The sequence below is a fragment of the Tinamus guttatus genome, unplaced genomic scaffold (genome assembly GCF_059628265.1).
Source record: "Tinamus guttatus ecotype Peru unplaced genomic scaffold, ASM5962826v1 Tinamus_guttatus_pri_ptg000208l, whole genome shotgun sequence".
Taxonomy (NCBI): Eukaryota; Metazoa; Chordata; class Aves; order Tinamiformes; family Tinamidae; genus Tinamus; species Tinamus guttatus.
Genome location: NW_028288742.1, coordinates 5,977,837 through 6,001,842, shown reverse-complemented (window position 1 = coordinate 6,001,842; position 24,006 = coordinate 5,977,837). Strand labels below are relative to the sequence as shown.

The following is a 24,006-nucleotide window of genomic DNA, read 5'->3' as shown; positions in this document are numbered from 1 at the left end:
CTCCCCGTTGCTGAGAAGGCCTGCTCTTTGGAGGATAAACTAGCCAATGCTGAATAATGGGAAGTCTCATTTTATCAAGTGAGTGGCCAAGCAGTGAGTGCTCAAATCCGATCAGACTACAGGGAAAGATCTCCTTTCCCAGCAGTGGAATGGGTTAGAATTGTTACAGCCTTTATGGTAAACCCTGGAAAGACCAACTGCATTAATAATCATGTGCATTCATTAAAGTCAAAAAACAATTTGCTAAAGTAGTAATTATTGATAGAGGAATTGCTGCATTAAAACTCTCCTGAGAAAAATACTGTATCCAGTACTTGCCAGCTCAATAAGTACACTGCAATAAAGTTCTACTCCCAGCACAACATTTCATCTCCTCTGCCACAGGTCCCCAAAGAACATGCAAGTGTGCCTTTAGAGACAGTTGCTTTCAATATCAGTTCCATGCAAGGAAAAATTTTACAGCTGTTTCACAGCAAGATGAATGCTGTTCAGCTACAGGAAGATAGTAGATGCCCTGGAGAAGAGATCCAGAAAGACAAGAATATGCAATTACATGGGACGAAACGGTCACCACCCAAAGCAGCACCAAAAGGTTACTCAATAATTCATTAAAATTCTAGAAAGCCCAAGTCATTCATGAAACCCCTTGAGTGTCACTGGTGCTTGAAACCATATGTAATCCTCCCAGGCAGGAGCCACAGCCTGAGGAGATGAGGCACCTATTCCCACGTCTCCATCGGAGGACAAGTTGACAATGAGTTTCCTTCCTCGGGTGGGCACTTTGTAGTTGAGCTTGGGCTGGAACCAGTCAGCACCACAGTCGCGGTGTCCCTGAAGCATCACAACAGCACCCACGACAGGGAGAACCTTCAGTTCGCTGAAGACATCCGCAACGAAGAGCGAGTGGAAGAGCTTACGCACGCAGAAGGGGGTTTGCAGGCTCTCCTCAGCGCTGCCCACGCAGACGCCCTCCAAGTTGAGCTCATAAAGCTCCTTGGGGCTCATGGCATTGCCACCAAGCAGGATGAGAACACGCGGAACCATGGTCAGACGGAACATCGCTTCCAAGTGCTGGAGCAACCCCTCCAGCTCCGTCAGCACCTGCTGGCATCTCTTGCTTGCCATGTCCACGGAGGGCAGCTTCTTAATCACATCTCCATCCTGTGGGGTGGGAAGAAAAGTAGAGAGAAAAATAAGGAGAAGGTCTTAATACGTTCTTCTCAAAAGAGGGCACAACCTTTCCATACTACTCCAAGAAGGTCAGGCAAGTTAGTTTAATATGGGTAGACCCATGTAAAATCAGGAACTCTGAGGAGAACACAAAAGGACACTCTGATTCAAGCTGCTGAGCTTCAATCTGCACCAGGCTACTTTAAAAAACAAACAAACAAGAACAAAAACCCAACAGGCTTAGAAACCCCATCTTTCAAATGAGGGAAACCACTCTGGAGCCACATCAAGAGGAACACAACACCCAGAGGGCTCATGTGAGCAACAGACGTAGAACAGCGAGTAGCAGAAACTACTTCAAGCAGAAAGCAGGATGCAAGGGTCAAACAGCAACGTTTGGTATCTTCAGCTACCAGCCCTACTTCAGAACAGCGAACGGAGCCCTCTCAGTTCAGACCCGCAGCGAAGCCGTAGGGTCCAAGCTGTGGAGCTGGAGCAGCCACCCCGGCCATGGGCCGCCGCTGCCCACCCGGCCCGGCCCCGCCGCCCGCCTGCGCCGCCCGCCGACAGAAGTAGGCGAGCTGCTCGTAGGGCAGCGGCAGCTGGTGCCGCTGCTGCAGGACGTGCTTGAGCAGCTCGCAGGCCAAGCGGCAGCAGCTCTTTCCCCGGGCTGGGCGGGGAGAGGACGGAGCGCAGGATTCCCTGCCCGCGCAGGACTTTGCATCTGCCTCTGCTGAACTTCACTGAACTGCATTTGCAACCACCCGCGTGAGCAATAGGTGGCACTAATAAGTGGTATGGAGTGGGTGGTCACTGAGCGCGTAGCCAAAGAGGAAGTCGGCAGAGGAGACAGCAGGCTGCTTTGCTCGGAGCTGCACGAGTGGAGAAGGAGCAGACATGTGGCAGGAGGTCCTTCCTAACGCCTGGTGAGAGCCCCACGGCACCGGGAGCCGGGGACGGGGCACGGGGCACCTCTAGGGCTGGGGTGGGACAGAGCCCTGCAGGGTAACCCAGGCTGAGACAGGCCGCCGCAAAGTGCTGGGAATATCCGACTGGTTTTTCACAGTCGTAACTGTGGAAGAGATTATCCTGGACGGTGTCACTCGGAGAGCTGGTTCTCTGACATGCTTGTTTTGTCGGCAGTTCCAGGCTGGGGTGATGGCCATAGTGCCAGGTTTCGTGCCTCTGCTTAGCTAAGCTCTAGGATGCAAGTGCAGGGAGGTGTTAGTACCTCTTGTATAATCTGCCTCCAAAGAAGTGGAGGCCGACACTGTTTGCTCTTGGGAGCCCTGTTCTCCCCTGGCTGGGAGCGCTTTAAAGAAACAGATCCTCACATTCCACACCAGAGCTGTTCCACAGCGAGTTACCAAATGGCCTCGGCTCCTGCCTGGGGCTCCAGATGCAGTGCAAGCTCTGCCTGGGGCAGAGTGGGAAAATGACACTAGATGAGAAAATCCAACCAGCAGACTCAGGTTTTCATCATGGACTTTGATGTCCTTTGGGAGGTGAGGTTTTTTCTTTTTTTTTTTTTTGTCTTTTTGTTTTGTCTCGAGATATCTTAATTATGACACCAAATAGCTCCTAGCATTAGCTGCTTTCCACGGCATGAGATACCAAGACATTTCCTCATTGCTCCTAATGAGTCTAGATTTCTAAATGTTATGGAAACAATCTAACCTAGCTAAAATGTGGCAAAGAAATGCCGCCTTTTATGCAGGATTGGTGCTGCCAGGACCTCTCATTCTGTCTCATCCAAAAGTAGAAGCAAACTTTCAGATGCACCCAGGTGGCTAAACTGCCTGTGATCCCATGGCTGTGCGGTACATGGTGCTGGCAGACAACAGTGTTTGCAGTGTCCCCAGGGATCGGTACCACTCAACATTGCCAGGCTGAAAGGATGGTCTTTTTTCTTTTCTGTTTGTAGGGAGAGCATCTGGTCCCGGATCACGTGAGTGAAGCAGCTGCTCTGTGCTGAGGCCTCTACTTTTCTTCAGACCCCTCAATGAGGCACAGCATAGTCCTTTCCCTACGCTGCATGACGACAACAACAAAGTCTTCATTTACAGACATCTCACAGCCTCCTGCAACAGGCTCATCCTCGGGGGAAGCTGGAGAGCTTCACACACAGCTCAGAGGGAGGCGAAGGTGCATATGGCACTGATTGATCGAGCATCTAAAAAGCTTTGAAATGTCCTTCATGTTAAAATCAGCTTCTTTCCCTGAAGAAAGTCTGAAACTTGACTGTCTGAAAAAGAAACAGGAGCATCAAAAACACAACCTGACACCTGTAGGCCTCAATGGTGAAGATCCAGGGTTACCCTAGAAGATGTTTGAATCTGTAGGGGAGCTCTGTATAACGTGCTCTTTGAGAGGGGTAGGCCCCACACCCCTCTCTCTCTCCAGAGGTTGAGGACCCTTCTCTCTGCCCTTTCTGCTTAGCCCATTCTGGCTTTACAGTTTCTTGTCTTGCAGCATTCCAACTGCTACCACCCCAGTCTTTGCCAGTATCCTGTTCAGTCCTGTTCCCCCCAAACACCCTGCAGAGAAGGAGACTGCTAGTTCACAAGGGGAGGACTAAGGAAGCCTTTTGATTAGCAAGTAATGATCAATATGGACTGGAGCTCCTCTAATTAGCGCTGTTAGAGGTAACCTTGAGGCTTTGGGGATGTTACTGTGAGAGTTTGTGGAACTGTTCTTTTGGGAGGGGCGCCTGCCCCAAATCTTCAGAAGTAACAACAATCCCCAGCCCTTGTTGATTCCTTGGGGCTTCTGGCCATTCCTTCCTGCTCAGGTCCAACCAGGGTGAATACAGGTCTCCACATAGTCCCAATACCCCAACACTTTCATAGTTGAATTTTACAATTTTACACCTCCACAGGTCTTTTGAATATTCTCAGAAGAATGGAGTCCTGGTCCCTGCAGCTGCCCTGGGGGTTGGAGGGATGCTGGTTTGTTGGCTGATGTCTAGACGCAAGATCAAGACTCTTGAAATGGGTGATGGATGGTGGGGCGCAGGCGAAAAAAAACTGAAAGAAGATGAAAGAATACGGCCCTTCCAGATTGAAACATCTGACAAAGAAATCCAGGTACCCATGGCCGGGATGTGGAGAGGGGCAGAAAGCTGCAAGGTGGAGCCAGTCCACCTCCATCTCACTTCTTGAAGGTCTTGATGTCTTGGGGCTATCACCACAGTACTCGTACTGTAATATAGTTACCTACCACCATTAGACGATGCACTCCCAACCATCATTTATGAAGCAGCTGTGGGTTCAGATCCTACATATTGTCCTGGAGATCTTGTTTCCAAGATCACAGGTCGTATGTGCAACCTCTAGCTGCTCCTGACAGAAGGCCACACTTTAACCAGCAGACTTTTGTAAAGGGTCTGAGGATGGTGAAGCAGGGTGGGAAGGTTTAGGGAGAGCAGTGGGGCACACAGAGGTCTTTAGTAGAGGGAAGGCCTGGAAGGGTAGAGATATACAGCCTTACTGAGTCGCAGCATCTCTGTCTCCAGCCAACTAGCATTAGGCAGCTCAGCCAGCTGGGACTGAGCTGCAGAAATACCCACTCTTTGATAACCACTTCTTACTCTCTTCCCATCCAGTAGTGCCAGAGAGCTCCCTTGCAACAACAAGCCTAGTTAGCATGTTATCAGAAGGGCAAGAGTAGGACCCCAGTACTCCCATCTGCCCTGTATAAACTGGTAACCTATAGAAAAGTATAGTGATGACATAAATGACCGAGGATCCTGTGCAGAGCGTGCAACTTCTTTAGCAAGGTTCTCAGTGTATCAGGTAATGGAGCAAAAGGCGGCAGAGGTGCAAGGCTCTGCCCACCAGCACTCGTGTCCCTGTGCTCGGAGCATGCAGGCACCTGGCCAGCCGCGCAGAGCAGCGTGTGCTCCTCTCTGCAGGACCTGCACCGCCGCCTGGACCAGGCCCGCTACACGCCGCCGCTCGAAGGGGCTGCCTTCCACTATGGCTTCAACTCGGACTACCTGCAGAAGGTGGTCGCCTACTGGAGGAACCAGTTTGACTGGCGCAAGCAAGTGGAGATCCTGAACAAATACCCTCATTTCCAAACCACCATCGAAGGTGAGGGCGTCTCTGCAGTTCACGTGGGTCCTGGAGATGAGGCACTTAGAGACGTAGTTTAGCAGGCAAGATGTGATGGGTTTATAGTAGGACTTGATGATCTTGAAGGTCTTTTCCATCCATAACAATTCTATGAGTCTCTGATACGCTTCCCCGTAGCACCTCAGCGGCCTGAGATCCCTGCTCGCTCTGCCCCTACGAATGGCACGTTTAGGACAAGGGGTTCAGGCTGAACACCAACCTGGACAGATGGCCCTGTGCTCTGGAAGCCTTGGCTCTGAAATGCACTGAGGATAGCCAGGGTGATTTCAGATAACAGAATATGTAAGATAACACTATGCATAATAGAGCTGAATGATATGAATGAAATATCATTAGCGTAGGTTGTATTATTTATAACTTTGTATAGAGTTAGACCATTTAAAAATGGCAATAATACTCAATCTGCTTCAGAACACAGTACCTTTGGCACTGAACCCGTCCTTGTGATATTTTCTTCTGCCACCACCTTGAAACCTCCCTTGAAAATTGCCATATTTACCCAAACTCTTAGACCAGGTGCTTTCCCCCTCTCCCATACTAGTTTAGACAGGTAAGTTTAGTCAGCCTTTAGATAAGTGATTTTCAGGTAAAACTTGTATATTCAACTTTCTTTTTCATATTTTGCCTTTAATCAACCATACAATTTTATCATGTGTGGGGTTTTGCATGTGTCGTACCTGGGTTATGCTATGTATTTAAGAGCAGCTCTACCTATTTCTATATAACCACTTCTTCAGGAGAGGCATCCGTGATCTCTTGTGACCCATATGTCTGGGACTCAGATACATATCCCTGCTCATATATGAAAGAGCAGACATGGGTACAGTAGGAAGCACGGTATCCCCTTTCAGATAGGCAGCTGTTTCTCAGTGGTTGGTGGCATAATTTCTGCTGTAAAAAAACAGTTAGAATATTTCCACCTTCCTTCTTCAGGGACCAGAAAAGAAACTGAGATGAAATCAGAGCTTTCATTTATCTGTTTTGAATTCCTGTCAGGGATCGATATCCATTTTATCCACGTGAAGCCTCCCCACGTCCCTCCCGGCCAGACTGTTTATCCCCTGTTGATGGTGCACGGCTGGCCCGGCTCCTTCTATGAGTTCTACAAGATCATCCCTCTGCTCACGGAGCCGGCCCAGCACGGCCTAGGTGAGGACGACGTCGTGTTTGAGGTCATCTGCCCGTCCATCCCGGGCTATGGCTTCTCAGAGGCACCTCACCAGAAAGGTAAGTGATGAAAAGGCTCTCCTGGACTCACAAGGGTTTTGAAGTAGCACCCCTGCCACCAGTGGACCCTTGAGCACAGCAGTTTGAGAACGCAGAAGGGCAGATTCTGGGTTTTCTCACGTTCTGTGAACTCAACTCTTCACTAATACATACAAGACAGGTGTCTTCTCTGTAGCAGTGAGATGGGAAATGGCTGGCTCCTCTCAACACTGGAGATGGAGAAGCTTATATTATCAGGATGTGCCCTTGGTGTGGGACAAAGACTCCCAGCTCATCTTGCACAAATTGCTAAACTCTCTGAAAATGGAAGACTTGTGCCCCTCACACAGATGGGTTCAACCTACTCCATCATCCTCCCAGCCAGTCTCTACAGCCGTTATCCTTTCCCCAGGGCACTTTCCTGCAGCCAAAAAAGCCACAAAAGGTAAAAGCTCCAGCACACAGTCTCTAGCTCCCTGCACTGACACAGGCAAGGTCATGGTGTCCTTCGCTCTGGGGTTTGCTCTGGACATTTGGTCAGCAGGAGTAGCTAAAAGCCAGGTCTACCTTCTGCCTTCTCCACTTCCCAATGAATTTAAACAGTCTCTTGTTCCCTGTAGTCAGGGAGGCAGGGAGGACAGCCGGGTGCTCCGTGCCCTCGGCATTATTCCGCAGCACGCTGACGTGCCCCTGTCAAGACCACAGTCTCTGGTTGGCAAACACACGTTAGGACAGGTTTCCTGTACAGTTTTTCTCTTTACCTGCAGGCTTTGACTCCATAGCAGCTGCTCGGATATTTCACAAGCTGATGAAAAGGCTGGGCTTCAAGGAGTACTACCTACAGGGAGGAGATTGGGGATCTCTAATTACTACAAACATGGCCCAGATGCTGCCACAGTGAGTAGCAACTGCAGTTGGACCAGAGGAGCTGCCTTCAGCTCTTATCCTGCCTTATGTCTGCAGAGCCCCCGTTCTCCCTCTCATCCCTTCCCCTTTGTGTCCTCCAGAGACATCCCCAACCCTATGCATTCAATTGTGCTCAGATTCTTTATATTGATATTGGCTCACATTCCAGGCTCCCTACATTTCACTGTCATTTGGCTTCTGCACTAGCTGGAAAGCAAACTGTCTTGCATTCTGACTTGAAAAGTGGAAAAGGCCAATCCTTATTCAAAGTCAGGAAGGAAAGAGACTAAGAAATTTAAATCTTGCTGGGAGATAGGAAGGGAGGGAGCTCACTTTCTCAGCACCTGAACAGTAGCATCACAGCACTTCCCTGTCTGAAACGTGGAGCTGAAAGTGGCTGACCCAAAAAGAAACATAATACCTGCCCTGGAAGATCACATCATAGCTCACTGCTTAGCATTTAATGAAAAGTGTGCACCACAACCATGCTTAAGTCAGAAAACAAATCAAGGGGGAAAGCTCCTAATGTTGTTAGATTGCAAGCAGAGCTCTGGACTGTAGTGGTGCTTTGCAGCACTACCATGTGTGATCTAGTATTTCTAGTATTTACATATGAATGGCATGGCTGGATGGAGGTGGCACCAACTGTACTATTTCTAGCTCCTTCTTTTTTTTTTTAATAATAAAAACACAAACATATTTAATGTATTTGGTTCAGTGAAATACTTCTAAAAAAACACCAGTCAGATAATATTCTAGAGAATCTGAAAACAAAAATTCTCTTTTTTTAACTTTCTATTAACTTGATTTTAGGTCTGTGAAAGGGCTTCATCTGAATTTTGTCTTCATCACCGCACGTGGTTTGGGGACGTTTATCTCTGTGATGATTGGGGCTTACGTACCATGGCTTGTGGGCCTCACCAGAGAAGATGCTCGACGTATGTACCCTTTTCTCGAGAAGAACGTCTATACCTTTTTGCGAGAATCTGGATACTTACACCTCCAAGCCACCAAACCAGACACTGCAGGTAATGAACCCATGATAGATATTCTGCAGATATTACTTTTCAGACTCTTAACATGGTGTATGACTTTTCTCAGCCAAAAGAACAGCTCATCAAAAAGCCACCTAATCAAAGCATGTACCTTGAAAGCAAAACCTCTAAAAGTCAAAGTGGGTGAAAAAAAAAGAAAAAGAAATCATAAACAAATACAATGTGAAATTGCAGAAAAACAGATGCAGTCTTAGTACTTGGAAAGTAGGAGGCCTGCCGGAGCTGCAGAGGTCAATACAGAAGGGGTCTCAAGAAAGATATGACCATCTCAGAAGAGTTACCAAATGTAGGGGTAGTAACTCCTCATCAGGAAAGACAGGGGAGCTGTCTCAGCCTGAAGCAGCACTAGTGGAGTCCTTAGGAAAAATCGCACCTCATCCTGGGAAGTCCCTGAGAAGTTCAAAAATAACTCGGAAACTGATGATCAGATCATTGCTTGACCTGATCTCAATAGCAAAGGAATAGTAGGAGGTAAACGAGATAGCAGTTTAAGAGCTGAGAGTGGAGGGGAGGCAGGTGCAGAAAAAATATAGACCAGTTTGTCTAGTCTCCATGATAGGCAAACTAGCAGAACTGTTCTAAAGAACGAAGACTTGATGCACTGGTAATAATAATGTCACAGGGAAGAGTCAACATGGTTTTTTAGAAAGAAATCATATCTCACAAGTCAAAGTCCTGCAGAATCAAAGAGCAGTAGCATATCTGGATTTTCAAGCAATTTTTTTTTATCAAGATATCTCCAGAAGATCTTAAAAAATTAAACTGCCTTAAAAAAAGGATTAATATCCTGGATCTATGAATACTTATCACAAGAATCTAAGCATAGGAATAAGTGTTCGGACTTCAGTGCAGGGAGAGCATCACAAAAATCTCTGCTGGGACCTGGACATTTCAACATAATCTGGATTTCTCTAGAGCAAAAGCTAACTATTAAAGGAAAATTTTGTCAGGTTTCCAGGATATGGTTTAATCTAAAGCTAACTGGAGAGAGTTGCAAAATCTAGTTGATTAGAAGTGACCGGTTCATTAGAACGGCCAATAAAAAAGTGATGCCAACAAAGTCCAAAGCAATTTAAACAGAGGAGGAAAAGCTCATTAAAAAAAAAAAAAACACGCACACACAAGGGCCTCAGAAGATCTGAAAAGGTTTATTGCTGGTGGGTCATGCACTAGATAACGTGTTTTAGCTTGACCTACAGCCAGGCAGAGCCTTCACATAACTTAGAACCTATAATAAATCACTCTGGGCTTGCCAGTGCAGGGAAAGGGTTAGCCACGTTCACTATTAACCATAACTTTTTTGTGCATGGTCTTCCACAAGGCCACTCAGTGCTAAAGTGGCATGAAAATACACCTGAGATAATGTGCTGTAACAAAAACTACAGTACACAGGTACTGCACTTTTTCCAAGACAAGTCTCTATCACTATTGAGCCAATTACTATCTGGTTTTTAGTTAAGAACACATGGGTGATACCCTGCATACATGCTAGGTTTATGTCTGCTCTAATGCTCCTCAACATCATGCAGAGGTATCTGCTGCACAGCCCTTTTCACCTTCAAAAACAGAAGGTGATGAAACAGCACTCAAGGGCCTGGTTATCCATCCTAACCAGAACGGTGCTCTCAAAGAGTTTATTTGAAATCATTTTAGTGTTTAACACTTATACGTGGTGCTTCTTCCATGCATCACCAGGAACCTGACAGGACTTGCTTAACTCCTAAGCTCTTTGGGACAGAAACTAGCCAAGTTGGGAGTGCTGTCAGTTACAGCCTCAGCTCATTTAGGGCAAATTTGTGAAGAAAAGTAGTTACAGCAGAACTAATAAAACAAACTCTTTGCTTAGCAATCAATGAAAAACTTTGAAGGACTCTGACAAGTCCAGTTTTGCTTTAACTGAAGTACTGCAAGGCCTTGCAAGTACAAGAATTGTCCTGTTTATCTCTGGAATTAGGTTGTGGATTGAATGACTCCCCTGTGGGGCTTGCTGCATACATTCTGGAGAAATTCTCTACCGGGACTAATAGATCTTTTGTTCAAAAGGATGATGGAGGCTTGGAAAGGTAAGAAAACAGATGCTCTTTCATGAGAAGACTCTTTAAAAGAAAAGGTGATGGTAACTAATGAGGAGATGGAAAAACAGATTTGTCAGCTTAAGTTGGCTCTTAAAGACAAAAGTATTACACATGACAAGGAGCAGTTCTAAATTATAATAGACTGTCTGCAAGTACTGCTTCTGCATCAAGCAGTTTTGCTCCAGCCACACAGATGCCATTTATCTTGCTGCTCGAAATAAGTGGAAAACAAGAGAACCTCTGTGCATGAAGCCACTGTTGGGTACTGAGAAGTAGCTTTCAACAACACGTGTTTCTTTTTCCTCTCAACAGCAAATACTCTCTAGACGACCTCTTGACCAACGTGATGATTTATTGGGTGACATCATCCATCATATCCTCAATGCGTTTCTACAAGGAGGGCTTGGTCAAGAATTTAAATATTCTTGAGAGGTAACTAAGTGGCAGATTCAGGATAGATTTGCAAGAGAAACTGAGTTTGGACATTTGCCTGTTTAAGCATTTAAATCACTTGCAACAAAGCTAATCCTCATTAAAAAAATCAGGTTCTTATCTTGGTAAGTCTAGTCAAAGGTCACTTTTCTTTTGCACATAAGGTGCCTTGTAGCCAATGCAATACAGAGAACATACTTTAAAAGATTCATACACATTTTTGTTCAAAATAGAGGTACCAAGCAAGTTTGAATCTTTAAACATTACAGTTGAAGGGGTACAAGGTCAGCTCCATTTTACATATATGTAGATACAACAGATTCTGAAGCTCAAAGAGAGACCCAAACACAAGTGAAGCGCCTCAGCTGTGCACAGGCCACAAAACGAGCTGCTGTAGTGAAACTTCCCCCACTCACTGTGGCCATTACAGACACCAGTAGAATTTCATAGACTTTCCCCAGGAACTGCCTTTTAAAAAATGCAGTTAATGAATGTTTTTCAGGTACGGTGTACACGTCCCCACTGGGATTGCAGCCTTTCCTGAGGAGGCCGCACATGCACCACGCACCTGGGCAAAGAAGAGCATAAAGAACATTGTTAGTTACACTTACATGCCACGTGGGGGGCATTTTGCTGCCTTTGAGGAACCAAGGCTTCTGGCCCAAGACATCAGGCAGTTCGTCAGGAAGGTGGAGCAACTGTGACCACGCGGTCCAGCCGTGCAGAGAACCAGAGCGGGCTGTTCTGCCGCCACCCGAAGCGCTGCTTGGAAGGATTAAATAAAGCCACTGTAGTCACGTACAGAAGCCAGCATTTTATTCTGATGGTAATGATTATAACTACTAAACTTGATGATTAAAGGTCTTCATAAGAAAAAAAGCCTCTTGTCTTCTCTCATTCCTAGCACCCTCTTCAAGTTCAGCACTGTGTTCAAGTATAACAGAATATGTAAACAGTTTAATGCAATACCATTGCACTCTTTAAGAGAGGGAGGAGAGCCGCTTGTTCCTCAGAATCCAGGCTTCTGTTCAAAAGTTTCTTTGAATGTTTGAGCACCAGCATTCTTCAAGATGCATTTGGGGGGAAGTAGAGGGCTTGGCTTTCCTGAGCACAACAAACACTGCACCTTGGAAATGCCCAAGCTGCATTTCCTTCGGGGGACCTGTGATGACACTCTCATGAGGGCAGCCGCACGCAAGGCAGCTTCTTAGCAATTGCTCTGCTAGCTTTAGCAGTCACTACATCTTTGTCAAGAGCTGACAGTGGATAATACGGCAGGGAGGGCACTCCTGGTGGTCTCCGAGCTCCAATATATCAGCTTATCTACCTTCTTTCCAGTCCTATCATCTTACTCTAGTCCAAAAGGTCAGAAAGTTAAAAGAAATAACAAAAAGTGCAGAGAGTTATTTCTTTCTTTACCCTCCATTCAACAGATTTTCTACTATCCCAGGGTACATTTAGTGCTGGTAAGAAACTACAAGCAACCTCACTACTAGTAGCCTGCAGTTTCAAACAGGAAAGACATCCAGAGCTATTAAACTCATTGCATTGCAGGTATGCAGCAGCTGTTTTGAGGCTACTGCAGTGGATATTAGTTCAACACCGTGCTCTAAGGTTTCTCTCATTGTCCCATTCTGCACAAGACAGCAGACATGGCACAGAAGAAAGGGCTCAAGTTCCATTTGCAGGTAACACAGGGCATTCTGATTTGGAAGAAGAATTTCACAGTTAAAGGTAGTGTTGAACTTGATCACATCCACCTTGTCTCTGTCCTGTTTCAGCAAGGTTTGCAGTCCAAGACTCTAGCATTTGTAAGAAGTAAAAGCAAGCAAGAACAGAACTTTCAAAAAGTGAGAATAAAACCTCACGATGGCACAGGACTCGTACGTTCCTCTGCAGAGCACTAGAATAAAAAATGGCTTGCCCTTGTTTGAACTGTCTTACAAACTGATTCTCAGGGCTGTCTCTTAGGAGAGACACCAAAAGTGCTTTCCTGCCTCCACAGGACAGCTTAACCTCTTTTTCACAAGCCTACGTATGAAATCTCCCCGTTGCTGAGAAGGCTTGCTCTTTGGAGGATAAACTAGCCAATGCTGAATAATGGGAAGTCTCATTTTATCAAGTGAGTGGCCAAGCAGTGAGTGCTCAAATCCGATCAGACTACAGGGAAAGATCTCCTTTCCCAGCAGTGGAATGGGTTAGAATTGTTACAGCCTTTATGGTAAACCCTGGAAAGACCAACTGCATTAATAATCATGTGCATTCATTAAAGTCAAAAAACAATTTGCTAAAGTAGTAATTATTGATAGAGGAATTGCTGCATTAAAACTCTCCTGAGAAAAATACTGTATCCAGTACTTGCCAGCTCAATAAGTACACTGCAATAAAGTTCTACTCCCAGCACAACATTTCATCTCCTCTGCCACAGGTCCCCAAAGAACATGCAAGTGTGCCTTTAGAGACAGTTGCTTTCAATATCAGTTCCATGCAAGGAAAAATTTTACAGCTGTTTCACAGCAAGATGAACACTGTTCAGCTACAGGAAGATAGTAGATACCTGGAGAAGAGATCCAGAAAGACAAGAATATGCAATTACATGGGACGAAACGGTCACCACCCAAAGCAGCACCAAAAGGTTACTCAATAATTCATTAAAATTCTAGAAAGCCCAAGTCATTCATGAAACCCCTTGAGTGTCACTGGTGCTTGAAAACATATGTAATCCTCCCAGGCAGGAGCCACAGCCTGAGGAGATGAGGCACCTATTCCCACGTCTCCATCGGAGGACAAGTTGACAGTGAGTTTCCTTCCTCGGGTGGGCACTTTGTAGTTGAGCTTGGGCCGGAACCAGTCGCGGTGTCCCTGAAGCATCACAACAGCGCCCACGACAGGGAGAACCTTCAGTTCGCTGAAGACATCCGCAACGAAGAGCGAGTGGAAGAGCTTACGCACGCAGAAGGGGGTTTGCAGGCTCTCCTCAGCACTGCCCACGCAGACGCCCTCCATGTTGAGCTCATAAAGCTCCTTGGGGCTCATGGCATTGCCACCAAGCAGGATGAGAACACGCGGAACCAGGGTCAAACAGAACATCGCTTCCAAGTGCTGGAGCACCCCCTCCAGCTCCGTCAGCACCTGCTGGCATCTCTTGCTTGCCATGTCCACGGAGGGCAGCTTCTTAATCACATCTCCATCCTGTGGAGTGGGAAGAAAAGTAGAGAGAAAAATAAGGAGAAGGTCTTAATACGTTCTTCTCAAAAGAGGGCACAACCTTTCCATACTACTCCAAGAAGGTCAGGCAAGTTAGTTTAATATGGGTAGACCCATGTAAAATCAGGAACTCTGAGGAGAACACAAAAGGACACTCTGATTCAAGCTGCTGAGCCTCAATCTGCACCAGGCTACTTTAAAAAACAAACAAACAAGAACTAAAACCCAACAGGCTTAGAAACCCCATCTTTCAAATGAGGAAGGCCACTCTGGAGCCACATCAAGAGGAACTCAACACCCAGAGGGCTCGTGTGAGCAACAGACGTAGAACAGCGAGTAGCAGAAACTACTTCAAGCAGAAAGCAGGATGCAAGGGTCAAACAGCAACGTTTGGTATCTTCAGCTACCAGCCCTACTTCAGAACAGCGAACGGAGCCCTCTCAGTTCAGACCCGCAGCGAAGCTGTAGGGGCCAAGCTGCGGAGCTGGAGCAGCCACCCCGGCCATGGGCCGCCGCTGCCCACCCGGCCCGGCCCCGCCGCCCACCTGCGCCGCCCGCCGGCAGAAGTAGGCGAGCTGCTCGTAGGGCAGCGGCAGCTGGTGCCGCTGCTGCAGGACGTGCTTGAGCAGCTCGCAGGCCAAGCGGCAGCAGCTCTTTCCCCGGGCTGGGCGGGGAGAGGATGGAGCGCAGGATTCCCTGCCCGCGCAGGACTTTGCATCTGCCTCTGCTGAACTTCACTGAACTGCATTTGCAACCACCCGCGTAAGCAATAGGTGGCACTAATAAGTGGTATGGAGTGGGTGGTCACTGAGCGCGTAGCCAAAGAGGAAGTCGGCAGAGGAGACAGCAGGCTGCTTTGCTCGGAGCTGCACGAGTGGAGAAGGAGCAGACATGTGGCAGGAGGTCCTTCCTAACGCCTGGTGAGAGCCCCACGGCACCGGGAGCCGGGGACGGGGCACGGGGCACCTCTAGGGCTGGAGTGGGACAGAGCCCTGCAGGGTAACCCAGGCTGAGACAGGCCGCCGAAAAGTGCTGGGAATATCCGACTGGTTTTTCACAGTCATAACTGTGGAAGAGATTATCCTGGACGGTGTCACTCGGAGAGCTGGTTCTCCGACATGCTTGTTTTGTCGGCAGTTCCAGGCTGGGGTGATGGCTGTGGTGCCAGGTTTCGTGCCTCTGCTTAGTTAAGCTCTAGGATGCAAGTGCATGGAGGTGTTAGTACCTCTTGTATAATCTGCCCAGCCTCCAAAGAGGTGAAGGCCGACACTGTTTGCTCTTGGGAGCCCTGTTCTCCCCTGGCTGGGAGTGCTTTAAAGAAACAGATCCTCACATTCCACACCAGAGCTGTTCCACAGCAAGTTACCAAACGGCCTCGGCTCCTGCCCGGGGCTCCAGATGCACTGCAAGCTCTGCCTGGGGCAGAGTGGGAAAATGACACTGGATAAGAAAAACCAACCAGCAGACTCAGGTTTTCATCATGGACTTTGATGTCCTTTGGGAGGTGAGGTTTTTTCTTTTTTTTTTTTTTTTGTCTTTTTGTTTTGTCTCGAGATATCTTAATTATGACACCAAATAGCTCCTAGCATTAGCTGCTTTCCACGGCATGAGATACCAAGACATTTCCTCATTGCTCCTAATGAGTCTAGATTTCTAAATGTTATGGAAACAATCTAACCTAGCTAAAATGTGGCAAAGAAATGCCACCTTTTATGCAGGATTGGTGCTGCCAGGACCTCTCATTCTGTCTCATCCAAAAGTAGAAGCAAACTTTCAGATGCACCCAGGTGGCTAAACTGCCTGTGATCCCATGGCTGTGCGGTACATGGTGCTGGCAGACAACAGTGTTTGCAGTGTCCCCAGGGATCGGTACCACTCAACATTGCCAGGCTGAAAGGATGGTCTTTTTTCTTTTCTGTTTGTAGGGAGAGCATCTGGTCCCGGATCACGTGAGTGAAGCAGCTGCTCTGTGCTGAGGCCTCTACTTTTCTTCAGACCCCTCAATGAGGCACAGCATAGTCCTTTCCCTACGCTGCATGACGACAACAACAAAGTCTTCATTTACAGACATCTCACAGCCTCCTGCAACAGGCTCATCCTCGGGGGAAGCTGGAGAGCTTCACACACAGCTCAGAGGGAGGGGAAGGTGCATATGGCACTGATTGATCGAACATCTAAAAAGCTTTGAAATGTCCTTCATGTTAAAATCAGCTTCTTTCCCTGAAGAAAGTCTGAAACTTGACTGTCTGAAAAAGAAACAGGAGCATCAAAAACACAACCTGACACCTGTAGGCCTCAATGGTGAAGATCCAGGGTTACCCTAGAAGGTGTTTGAATCTGTAGGGGAGCTCTGTATAACGTGCTCTTTGAGAGGGGTAGGCCCCACACCCCTCTCTCTCTCCAGAGGTTGAGGACCCTTCTCTCTGCCCTTTCTGCTTAGCCCATTATGGCTTTGCAGTTTCTTGTCTTGCAGCATTCCAACTGCTACCACCCCAGTCTTTGCCAGTATCCTGTTCAGTCCTGTTCCTCCCAAACCCTGCAGAGAAGGAGACTGCTAGTTCACAAGGGGAGGACTAAGGAAGCCTTTTGATTAGCAAGTAATGATCAATATGGACTGGAGCTCCTCTAATTAGCGCTGTTAGAGGTAACCTTGAGGCTTTGGGGATGTTACTGTGAGAGTTTGTGGAACTGTTCTTTTGGGAGGGGCGCCTGCCCCAAATCTTCAGAAGTAACAACAATCCCCAGCCCTTGTTGATTCCTTGGGGTTTCTGGCCATTCCTTACTGCTCAGGTCCAACCAGGGTGAATACAGGTCTCCACATAGTCCCAATACCCCAACACTTTCATAGCTGAATTTTACAATTTTACACCTCCACAGGTCTTTTGAATATTCTCAGAAGAATGGAGTCCTGGTCCCTGCAGCTGCCCTGGGGGTTGGAGGGATGCTGGTTTGTTGGCTGATGTCTAGACGCAAGATCAAGACTCTTGAAATGGGTGATGGATGGTGGGGCGCAGGCGAAAAAAAACTGAAAGAAGATGAAAGAATACGGCCCTTCCAGATTGAAACATCTGACAAAGAAATCCAGGTACCCATGGCCGGGATGTGGAGAGGGGCAGAAAGCTGCAAGGTGGAGCCAGTCCACCTCCATCTCACTTCTTGAAGGTCTTGATGTCTTGGGGCTATCACCACAGTACTCGTACTGTAATATAGTTACCTACCACCATTAGACGATGCACTCCCAACCATCATTTATGAAGCAGCTGTGGGTTCAGATCCTACATATTGTCCTGGAGATCTTGTTTCCAAGATCACAGGTCGTATGTGCAACCTCTAGCTGCTCCTGACAGAAGGCCACACTTTAACCAGCAGACTTTTGTAAAGGGTCTGAGGATGGTGAAGCAGGGTGGGAAGGTTTAGGGAGAGCAGTGGGGCACACAGAGGTCTTTAGTAGAGGGAAGGCCTGGAAGGGTAGAGATATACAGCCTTACTGAGTCGCAGCATCTCTGTCTCCAGCCAACTAGCATTAGGCAGCTCAGCCAGCTGGGACTGAGCTGCAGAAATACCCACTCTTTGACAACCACTTCTTACTCTCTTCCCATCCAGTAGTGCCAGAGAGCTCCCTTGCAACAACAAGCCTAGTTAGCAAGTTATATCAGAAGGGCAAGAGTAGGACCCCAGTACTCCCATCTGCCCTGTATAAACTGGTAACCTATAGAAAAGTATAGTGATGACATAAATGACCGAGGATCCTGTGCAGAGCGTGCAACTTCTTTAGCAAGGTTCTCAGTGTATCAGGTAATGGAGCAAAAGGCGGCAGAGGTGCAAGGCTCTGCCCACCAGCACTCGTGTCCCTGTGCTCGGAGCATGCAGGCACCTGGCCAGCCGCGCAGAGCAGCGTGTGCTCCTCTCTGCAGGACCTGCACCGCCGCCTGGACCAGGCCCGCTACACGCCACCGCTCGAAGGGGCTGCCTTCCACTATGGCTTCAACTCGGACTACCTGCAGAAGGTGGTCGCCTACTGGAGGAACCAGTTTGACTGGCGCAAGCAAGTGGAGATCCTGAACAAATACCCTCATTTCCAAACCACCATCGAAGGTGAGGGCGTCTCTGCAGTTCACGTGGGTCCTGTAGATGAGGCACTTAGAGACGTAGTTTAGCAGGCAAGATGTGATGGGTTTATAGTAGGACTTGATGATCTTGAAGGTCTTTTCCATCCATAACAATTCTATGAGTCTCTGATACGCTTCCCCGTAGCACCTCAGCGGCCTGAGATCCCTGCTCGCTCTGCCCCTACGAATGGCACGTTTAGGACAAGGGGTTCAGGCTGAACACCAACCTGGACAGATGGCCCTGTGCTCTGGAAGCCTTGGCTCTGAAATGCACTGAGGATAGCCAGGGTGATTTCAGATAACAGAATATGTAAGATAACACTATGCATAATAGAGCTGAATGATATGAATGAAATATCATTAGCGTAGGTTGTATTATTTATAACTTTGTATAGAGTTAGACCATTTAAAAATGGCAATAATACTCAATCTGCTTCAGAACACAGTACCTTTGGCACTGAACCCGTCCTTGTGATATTTTCTTCTGCCACCACCTTGAAACCTCCCTTGAAAATTGCCATATTTACCCAAACTCTTAGACCAGGTGCTTTCCCCCTCTCCCATACTAGTTTAGACAGGTAAGTTTAGTCAGCCTTTAGATAAGTGATTTTCAGGTAAAACTTGTATATTCAACTTTCTTTTTCATATTTTGCCTTTAATCAACCATACAATTTTATCATGTGTGGGGTTTTGCATGTGTCGTACCTGGGTTATGCTATGTATTTAAGAGCAGCTCTACCTATTTCTATAAAACCACTTCCTCAGGAGAGGCATCCGTGATCTCTTGTGACTCATATGTCTGGGACTCAGATACATATCCCTGCTCATATATGAAAGAGCAGACATGGGTACAGTAGGAAGCACGGTATCCCCTTTCAGATAGGCAGCTGTTTCTCAGTGGTTGGTGGCATAATTTCTGCTGTAAAAAAACAGTTAGAATTTTTCCACCTTCCTTCTTCAGGGACCAGAAAAGAAACTGAGATGAAATCAGAGCTTTCATTTATCTGTTTTGAATTCCTGTCAGGGATCGATATCCATTTTATCCACGTGAAGCCTCCCCACGTCCCTCCCGGCCAGACTGTTTATCCCCTGTTGATGGTGCACGGCTGGCCCGGCTCCTTCTATGAGTTCTACAAGATCATCCCTCTGCTCACGGAGCCGGCCCAGCACGGCCTAGGTGAGGACGACGTCGTGTTTGAGGTCATCTGCCCGTCCATCCCGGGCTATGGCTTCTCAGAGGCACCTCACCAGAAAGGTAAGTGATGAAAAGGCTCTCCTGGACTCACAAGGGTTTTGAAGTAGCACTCCTGCCACCAGTGGACCCTTGAGCACAGCAGTTTGAGAACGCAGGAGGGCAGATTCTGGGTTTTCTCAGGTTCTGTGAACTCAACTCTTCACTAATACATACAAGACAGGTGTCTTCTCTGTAGCAGTGAGATGGGAAATGGCTGGCTCCTCTCAACACTGGAGATGGAGAAGCTTATATTATCAGGATGTGCCCTTGGTGTGGGACAAAGACTCCCAGCTCATCTTGCACAAATTGCTAAACTCTCTGAAAATGGAAGACTTGTGCCCCTCACACAGATGGGTTCAACCTACTCCATCATCCTCCCAGCCAGTCTCTACAGCCGTTATCCTTTCCCCAGGGCACTTTCCTGCAGCCAAAAAAGCCACAAAAGCTAAAAGCTCCAGCACACAGTCTCTAGCTCCCTGCACTGACACAGGCAAGGTCATGGTGTCCTTCGCTCTGGGGTTTGCTCTGGACATTTGGTCAGCAGGAGTAGCTAAAAGCCAGGTCTACCTTCTGCCTTCTCCACTTCCCAATGAATTTAAACAGTCTCTTGTTCCCTGTAGTCAGGGAGGCAGGGAGGACAGCCGGGTGCTCCGTGCCCTCGGCATTATTCCGCAGCACGCTGACGTGCCCCTGTCAAGACCACAGTCTCTGGTCGGCAAACACACGTTAGGACAGAAGGTTTCCTGTACAGTTTTTCTCTTTACCTGCAGGCTTTGACACCATAGCAGCTGCTCGGATATTTCACAAGCTGATGAAAAGGCTGGGCTTCAAGGAGTACTACCTACAGGGAGGAGACTGGGGATCTCTAATTACTACAAACATGGCCCAGATGCTGCCACAGTGAGTAGCAACTGCAGTTGGACCAGAGGAGCTGCCTTCAGCTCTTATCCTGTCTTCTGTCTGCAGAGCCCCCGTCCTCCCTCTCATCCCTTCCCCTTTGTGTCCTCCAGAGACATCCCCAACCCTGTGCATTCAATTGTGCTCAGATTCTTTATATTGATATTGGCTCACATTCCAGGCTCCCTACATTTCACTGTCATTTGGCTTCTGCACTAGCTGGAAAGCAAACTGTCTTGCATTCTGACTTGAAAAGTGGAAAAGGCCAATCCTTATTCAAAGTCAGGAAGGAAAGAGACTAAGAAATTTAAATCTTGCTGGGAGATAGGAAGGGAGGGAGCTCACTTTCTCAGCACCTGAACAGTAGCATCACAGCACTTCCCTGTCTGAAACGTGGAGCTGAAAGTGGCTGACCCAAAAAGAAACATAATACCTGCCCTGGAAGATCACATCATAGCTCACTGCTTAGCATTTAATGAAAAGTGTGCACCACAACCATGCTTAAGTCAGAAAACAAATCAAGGGGGAAAGCTCCTAATGTTGTTAGATTGCAAGCAGAGCTCTGGACTGTAGTGGTGCTTTGCAGCACTACCATGTGTGATCTAGTATTTCTAGTATTTACATATGAATGGCATGGCTGGATGGAGGTGGCACCAACTGTACTATTTCTAGCTCCTTCTTTTTTTTTTTAATAATAAAAACACAAACATATTTAATGTATTTGGTTCAGTGAAATACTTCTAAAAAAACACCAGTCAGATAATATTCTAGAGAATCTGAAAACAAAAATTCTCTTTTTTTAACTTTCTATTAACTTGATTTTAGGTCTGTGAAAGGGCTTCATCTGAATTTTGTCTTCATCTCCGCACGTGGTTTGGGGACGTTTATCTCTGTGATGATTGGGGCTTACGTACCATGGCTTGTGGGCCTCACCAGAGAAGATGCTCGACGTATGTACCCTTTTCTCGAGAAGAACGTCTATACCTTTTTGCGAGAATCTGGATACTTACACCTCCAAGCCACCAAACCAGACACTGCAGGTAATGAACCCAGGATAGATATTCTGCAGATATTACTTTTCAGACTCTTAAAATGGTGTATGATTTTTCTCAGCCAAAAGAACAGCTCATCAAAAAGCCACCTAATCAAAGCATGTACCTTGAAAGCAAAACCTCTAAAAGTCAAAGTGGGTGAAAAAAAAAAGAAAAAGAAATCATAAACAAATACAATGTGAAATTGCAGAAAAACAGATGCAGTCTTAGTACTTGGAAAGTAGGAGGCCTGCCGGAGCTGCAGAGGTCAATACAGAAGGGGTCTCAAGAAAGATATGACCATCTCAGAAGAGTTACCAAATGCAGGGGTAGTAACTCCTCATCAGGAAAGACAGGGGAGCTGTCTCAGCCTGAAGCAGCACTAGTGGAGTCCTTAGGAAAAATCGCACCTCATCCTGGGAAGTCCCTGAGAAGTTCAAAAATAACTCGGAAACTGATGATCAGATCATTGCTTGACCTGATCTCAATAGCAAAGGAATAGTAGGAGGTAAACGAGATAGCAGTTTAAGAGCTGAGAGTGGAGGGGAGGCAGGTGCAGAAAAAATATAGACCAGTTTGTCTAGTCTCCATGATAGGCAAACTAGCAGAACTGTTCTAAAGAACGAAGACTTGATGCACTGGTAATAATAATGTCACAGGGAAGAGTCAACATGGTTTTTTAGAAAGAAATCATATCTCACAAGTCAAAGTCCTGCAGAATCAAAGAGCAGTAGCATATCTGGATTTTCAAGCAATTTTTTTTTATCAAGATATCTCCAGAAGATCTTAAAAAATTAAACTGCCTTAAAAAAAGGATTAATATCCTGGATCTATGAATACTTATCACAAGAATCTAAGCATAGGAATAAGTGTTCGGACTTCAGTGCAGGGAGAGCATCACAAAAATCTCTGCTGGGACCTGGACATTTCAACATAATCTGGATTTCTCTAGAGCAAAAGCTAACTATTAAAGGAAAATTTTGTCAGTTTTCCAGGATATGGTTTAATCTAAAGCTAACTGGAGAGAGTTGCAAAATCTAGTTGGTTAGAAGTGACCGGTTCATTAGAACGGCCAATAAAAAAGTGATGCCAACAAAGTCCAAAGCAATTTAAACAGAGGAGGAAAAGCTCATTAAAAAAAAAAAAACACGCACACACAAGGGCCTCAGAAGATCTGAAAAGGTTTATTGCTGGTGGGTCATGCACTAGATAACGTGTTTTAGCTTGACCTACAGCCAGGCAGAGCATTCACATAACTTAGAACCTATAATAAATCACTCTGGGCTTGCCAGTGCAGGGAAAGGGTTAGCCACGTTCACTATTAACCATAACTTTTTTGTGCATGGTCTTCCACAAGGCCACTTAGTGCTAAAGTGGCATGAAAATACACCTGAGATAATGTGCTGTAACAAAAACTACAGTACACAGGGTACTGCACTTTTCCCAAGACAAGTCTCTATCACTATCGAGCCAATTACCATCTGGTTTTTAGTTAAGAACACATGGGTGATACCCTACATACATGCTAGGTTTATGTCTGCTCTAATGCTCCTCAACATCATGCAGAGGTATCTGCTGCACAGCCCTTTTCACCTTCAAAAACAGAAGGTGATGAAACAGCACTCAAGGGCCTGGTTATCCATCCTAACCAGAACGGTGCTGTCAAAGAGTTTATTTGAAATCATTTTAGTGTTTAACACTTACACGTGGTGCTTCTTCCATGCATCACCAGGAACCTGACAGGACTTGCTTAACTCCTAAGCTCTTTGGGACAGAAACTAGCCAAGTTGGGAGTGCTGTCAGTTACAGCCTCAGCTCATTTAGGGCAAATTTGTGAAGAAAAGTAGTTACAGCAGAACTAATAAAACAAACTCTTTGCTTAGCAATCAATGAAAAACTTTGAAGGACTCTTACAAGTCCAGTTTTGCTTTAACTGAAGTACTGCAAGGCCTTGCAAGTACAAGAATTGTCCTGTTTATCTCTGGAATTAGGTTGTGGATTGAATGACTCCCCTGTGGGGCTTGCTGCATACATTCTGGAGAAATTCTCTACCGGGACTAATAGATCTTTTGTTCAAAAGGATGATGGAGGCTTGGAAAGGTAAGAAAACAGATGCTCTTTCATGAGAAGACTCTTTAAAAGAAAAGGTGATGGTAACTAATGAGGAGATGGAAAAACAGATTTGTCAGCTTAAGTTGGCTCTTAAAGACAAAAGTATTACACATGACAAGGAGCAGTTCTAAATTATAATAGACTGTCTGCAAGTACTGCTTCTGCATCAAGCAGTTTTGCTCCAGCCACACAGATGCCATTTATCTTGCTGCTCGAAATAAGTGGAAAACAAGAGAACCTCTGTGCATGAAGCCACTGTTGGGTACTGAGAAGTAGCTTTCAACAACACGTGTTTCTTTTTCCTCTCAACAGCAAATACTCTCTAGACGACCTCTTGACCAACGTGATGATTTATTGGGTGACATCATCCATCATATCCTCAATGCGTTTCTACAAGGAGGGCTTGGTCAAGAATTTAAATATTCTTGAGAGGTAA

At 46.5% G+C, this 24,006-nt stretch overlaps 4 protein-coding genes across 4 annotated transcripts; 2 read left to right on the top strand and 2 right to left on the bottom strand.

The window, feature by feature from the left end:
- Positions 1–621: 621 nt before the first annotated feature.
- Positions 622–2,069, bottom strand: LOC148594766 (MAD2L1-binding protein-like). Its single transcript, XM_088524308.1, has 3 exons — positions 1,985–2,069; positions 1,722–1,840; positions 622–1,161 (listed from the first exon to the last, which is right to left on the bottom strand). The coding sequence occupies exons 1-3, from the start codon at positions 2,067–2,069 to the stop codon at positions 631–633; spliced, it is 735 nt and encodes a 244-aa protein (XP_088380434.1). The 3' UTR covers positions 622–630.
- On the top strand, positions 2,068–10,600 carry LOC148594765 (epoxide hydrolase 1-like). The gene is made up of 7 exons (XM_088524307.1): positions 2,068–2,096; positions 4,049–4,256; positions 5,084–5,264; positions 6,303–6,533; positions 7,280–7,409; positions 8,232–8,446; positions 10,428–10,600. The coding sequence occupies exons 1-7, from the start codon at positions 2,068–2,070 to the stop codon at positions 10,538–10,540; spliced, it is 1,107 nt and encodes a 368-aa protein (XP_088380433.1). The 3' UTR covers positions 10,541–10,600.
- A 3,013-nt stretch (positions 10,601–13,613) lies between these two features.
- LOC148594764 (MAD2L1-binding protein-like) lies at positions 13,614–15,080 on the bottom strand. The gene is made up of 3 exons (XM_088524306.1): positions 14,996–15,080; positions 14,733–14,851; positions 13,614–14,172 (listed from the first exon to the last, which is right to left on the bottom strand). Exons 1-3 carry the CDS (start codon positions 15,078–15,080, stop codon positions 13,654–13,656), a joined length of 723 nt encoding a protein of 240 aa, XP_088380432.1. The 3' UTR covers positions 13,614–13,653.
- A 1,962-nt stretch (positions 15,081–17,042) lies between these two features.
- On the top strand, positions 17,043–24,006 carry LOC148594763 (epoxide hydrolase 1-like). Its single transcript, XM_088524305.1, has 7 exons — positions 17,043–17,272; positions 18,102–18,282; positions 19,321–19,551; positions 20,301–20,430; positions 21,253–21,467; positions 23,450–23,558; positions 23,883–24,006. The coding sequence occupies exons 1-7, from the start codon at positions 17,129–17,131 to the stop codon at positions 24,004–24,006; spliced, it is 1,134 nt and encodes a 377-aa protein (XP_088380431.1). The 5' UTR covers positions 17,043–17,128.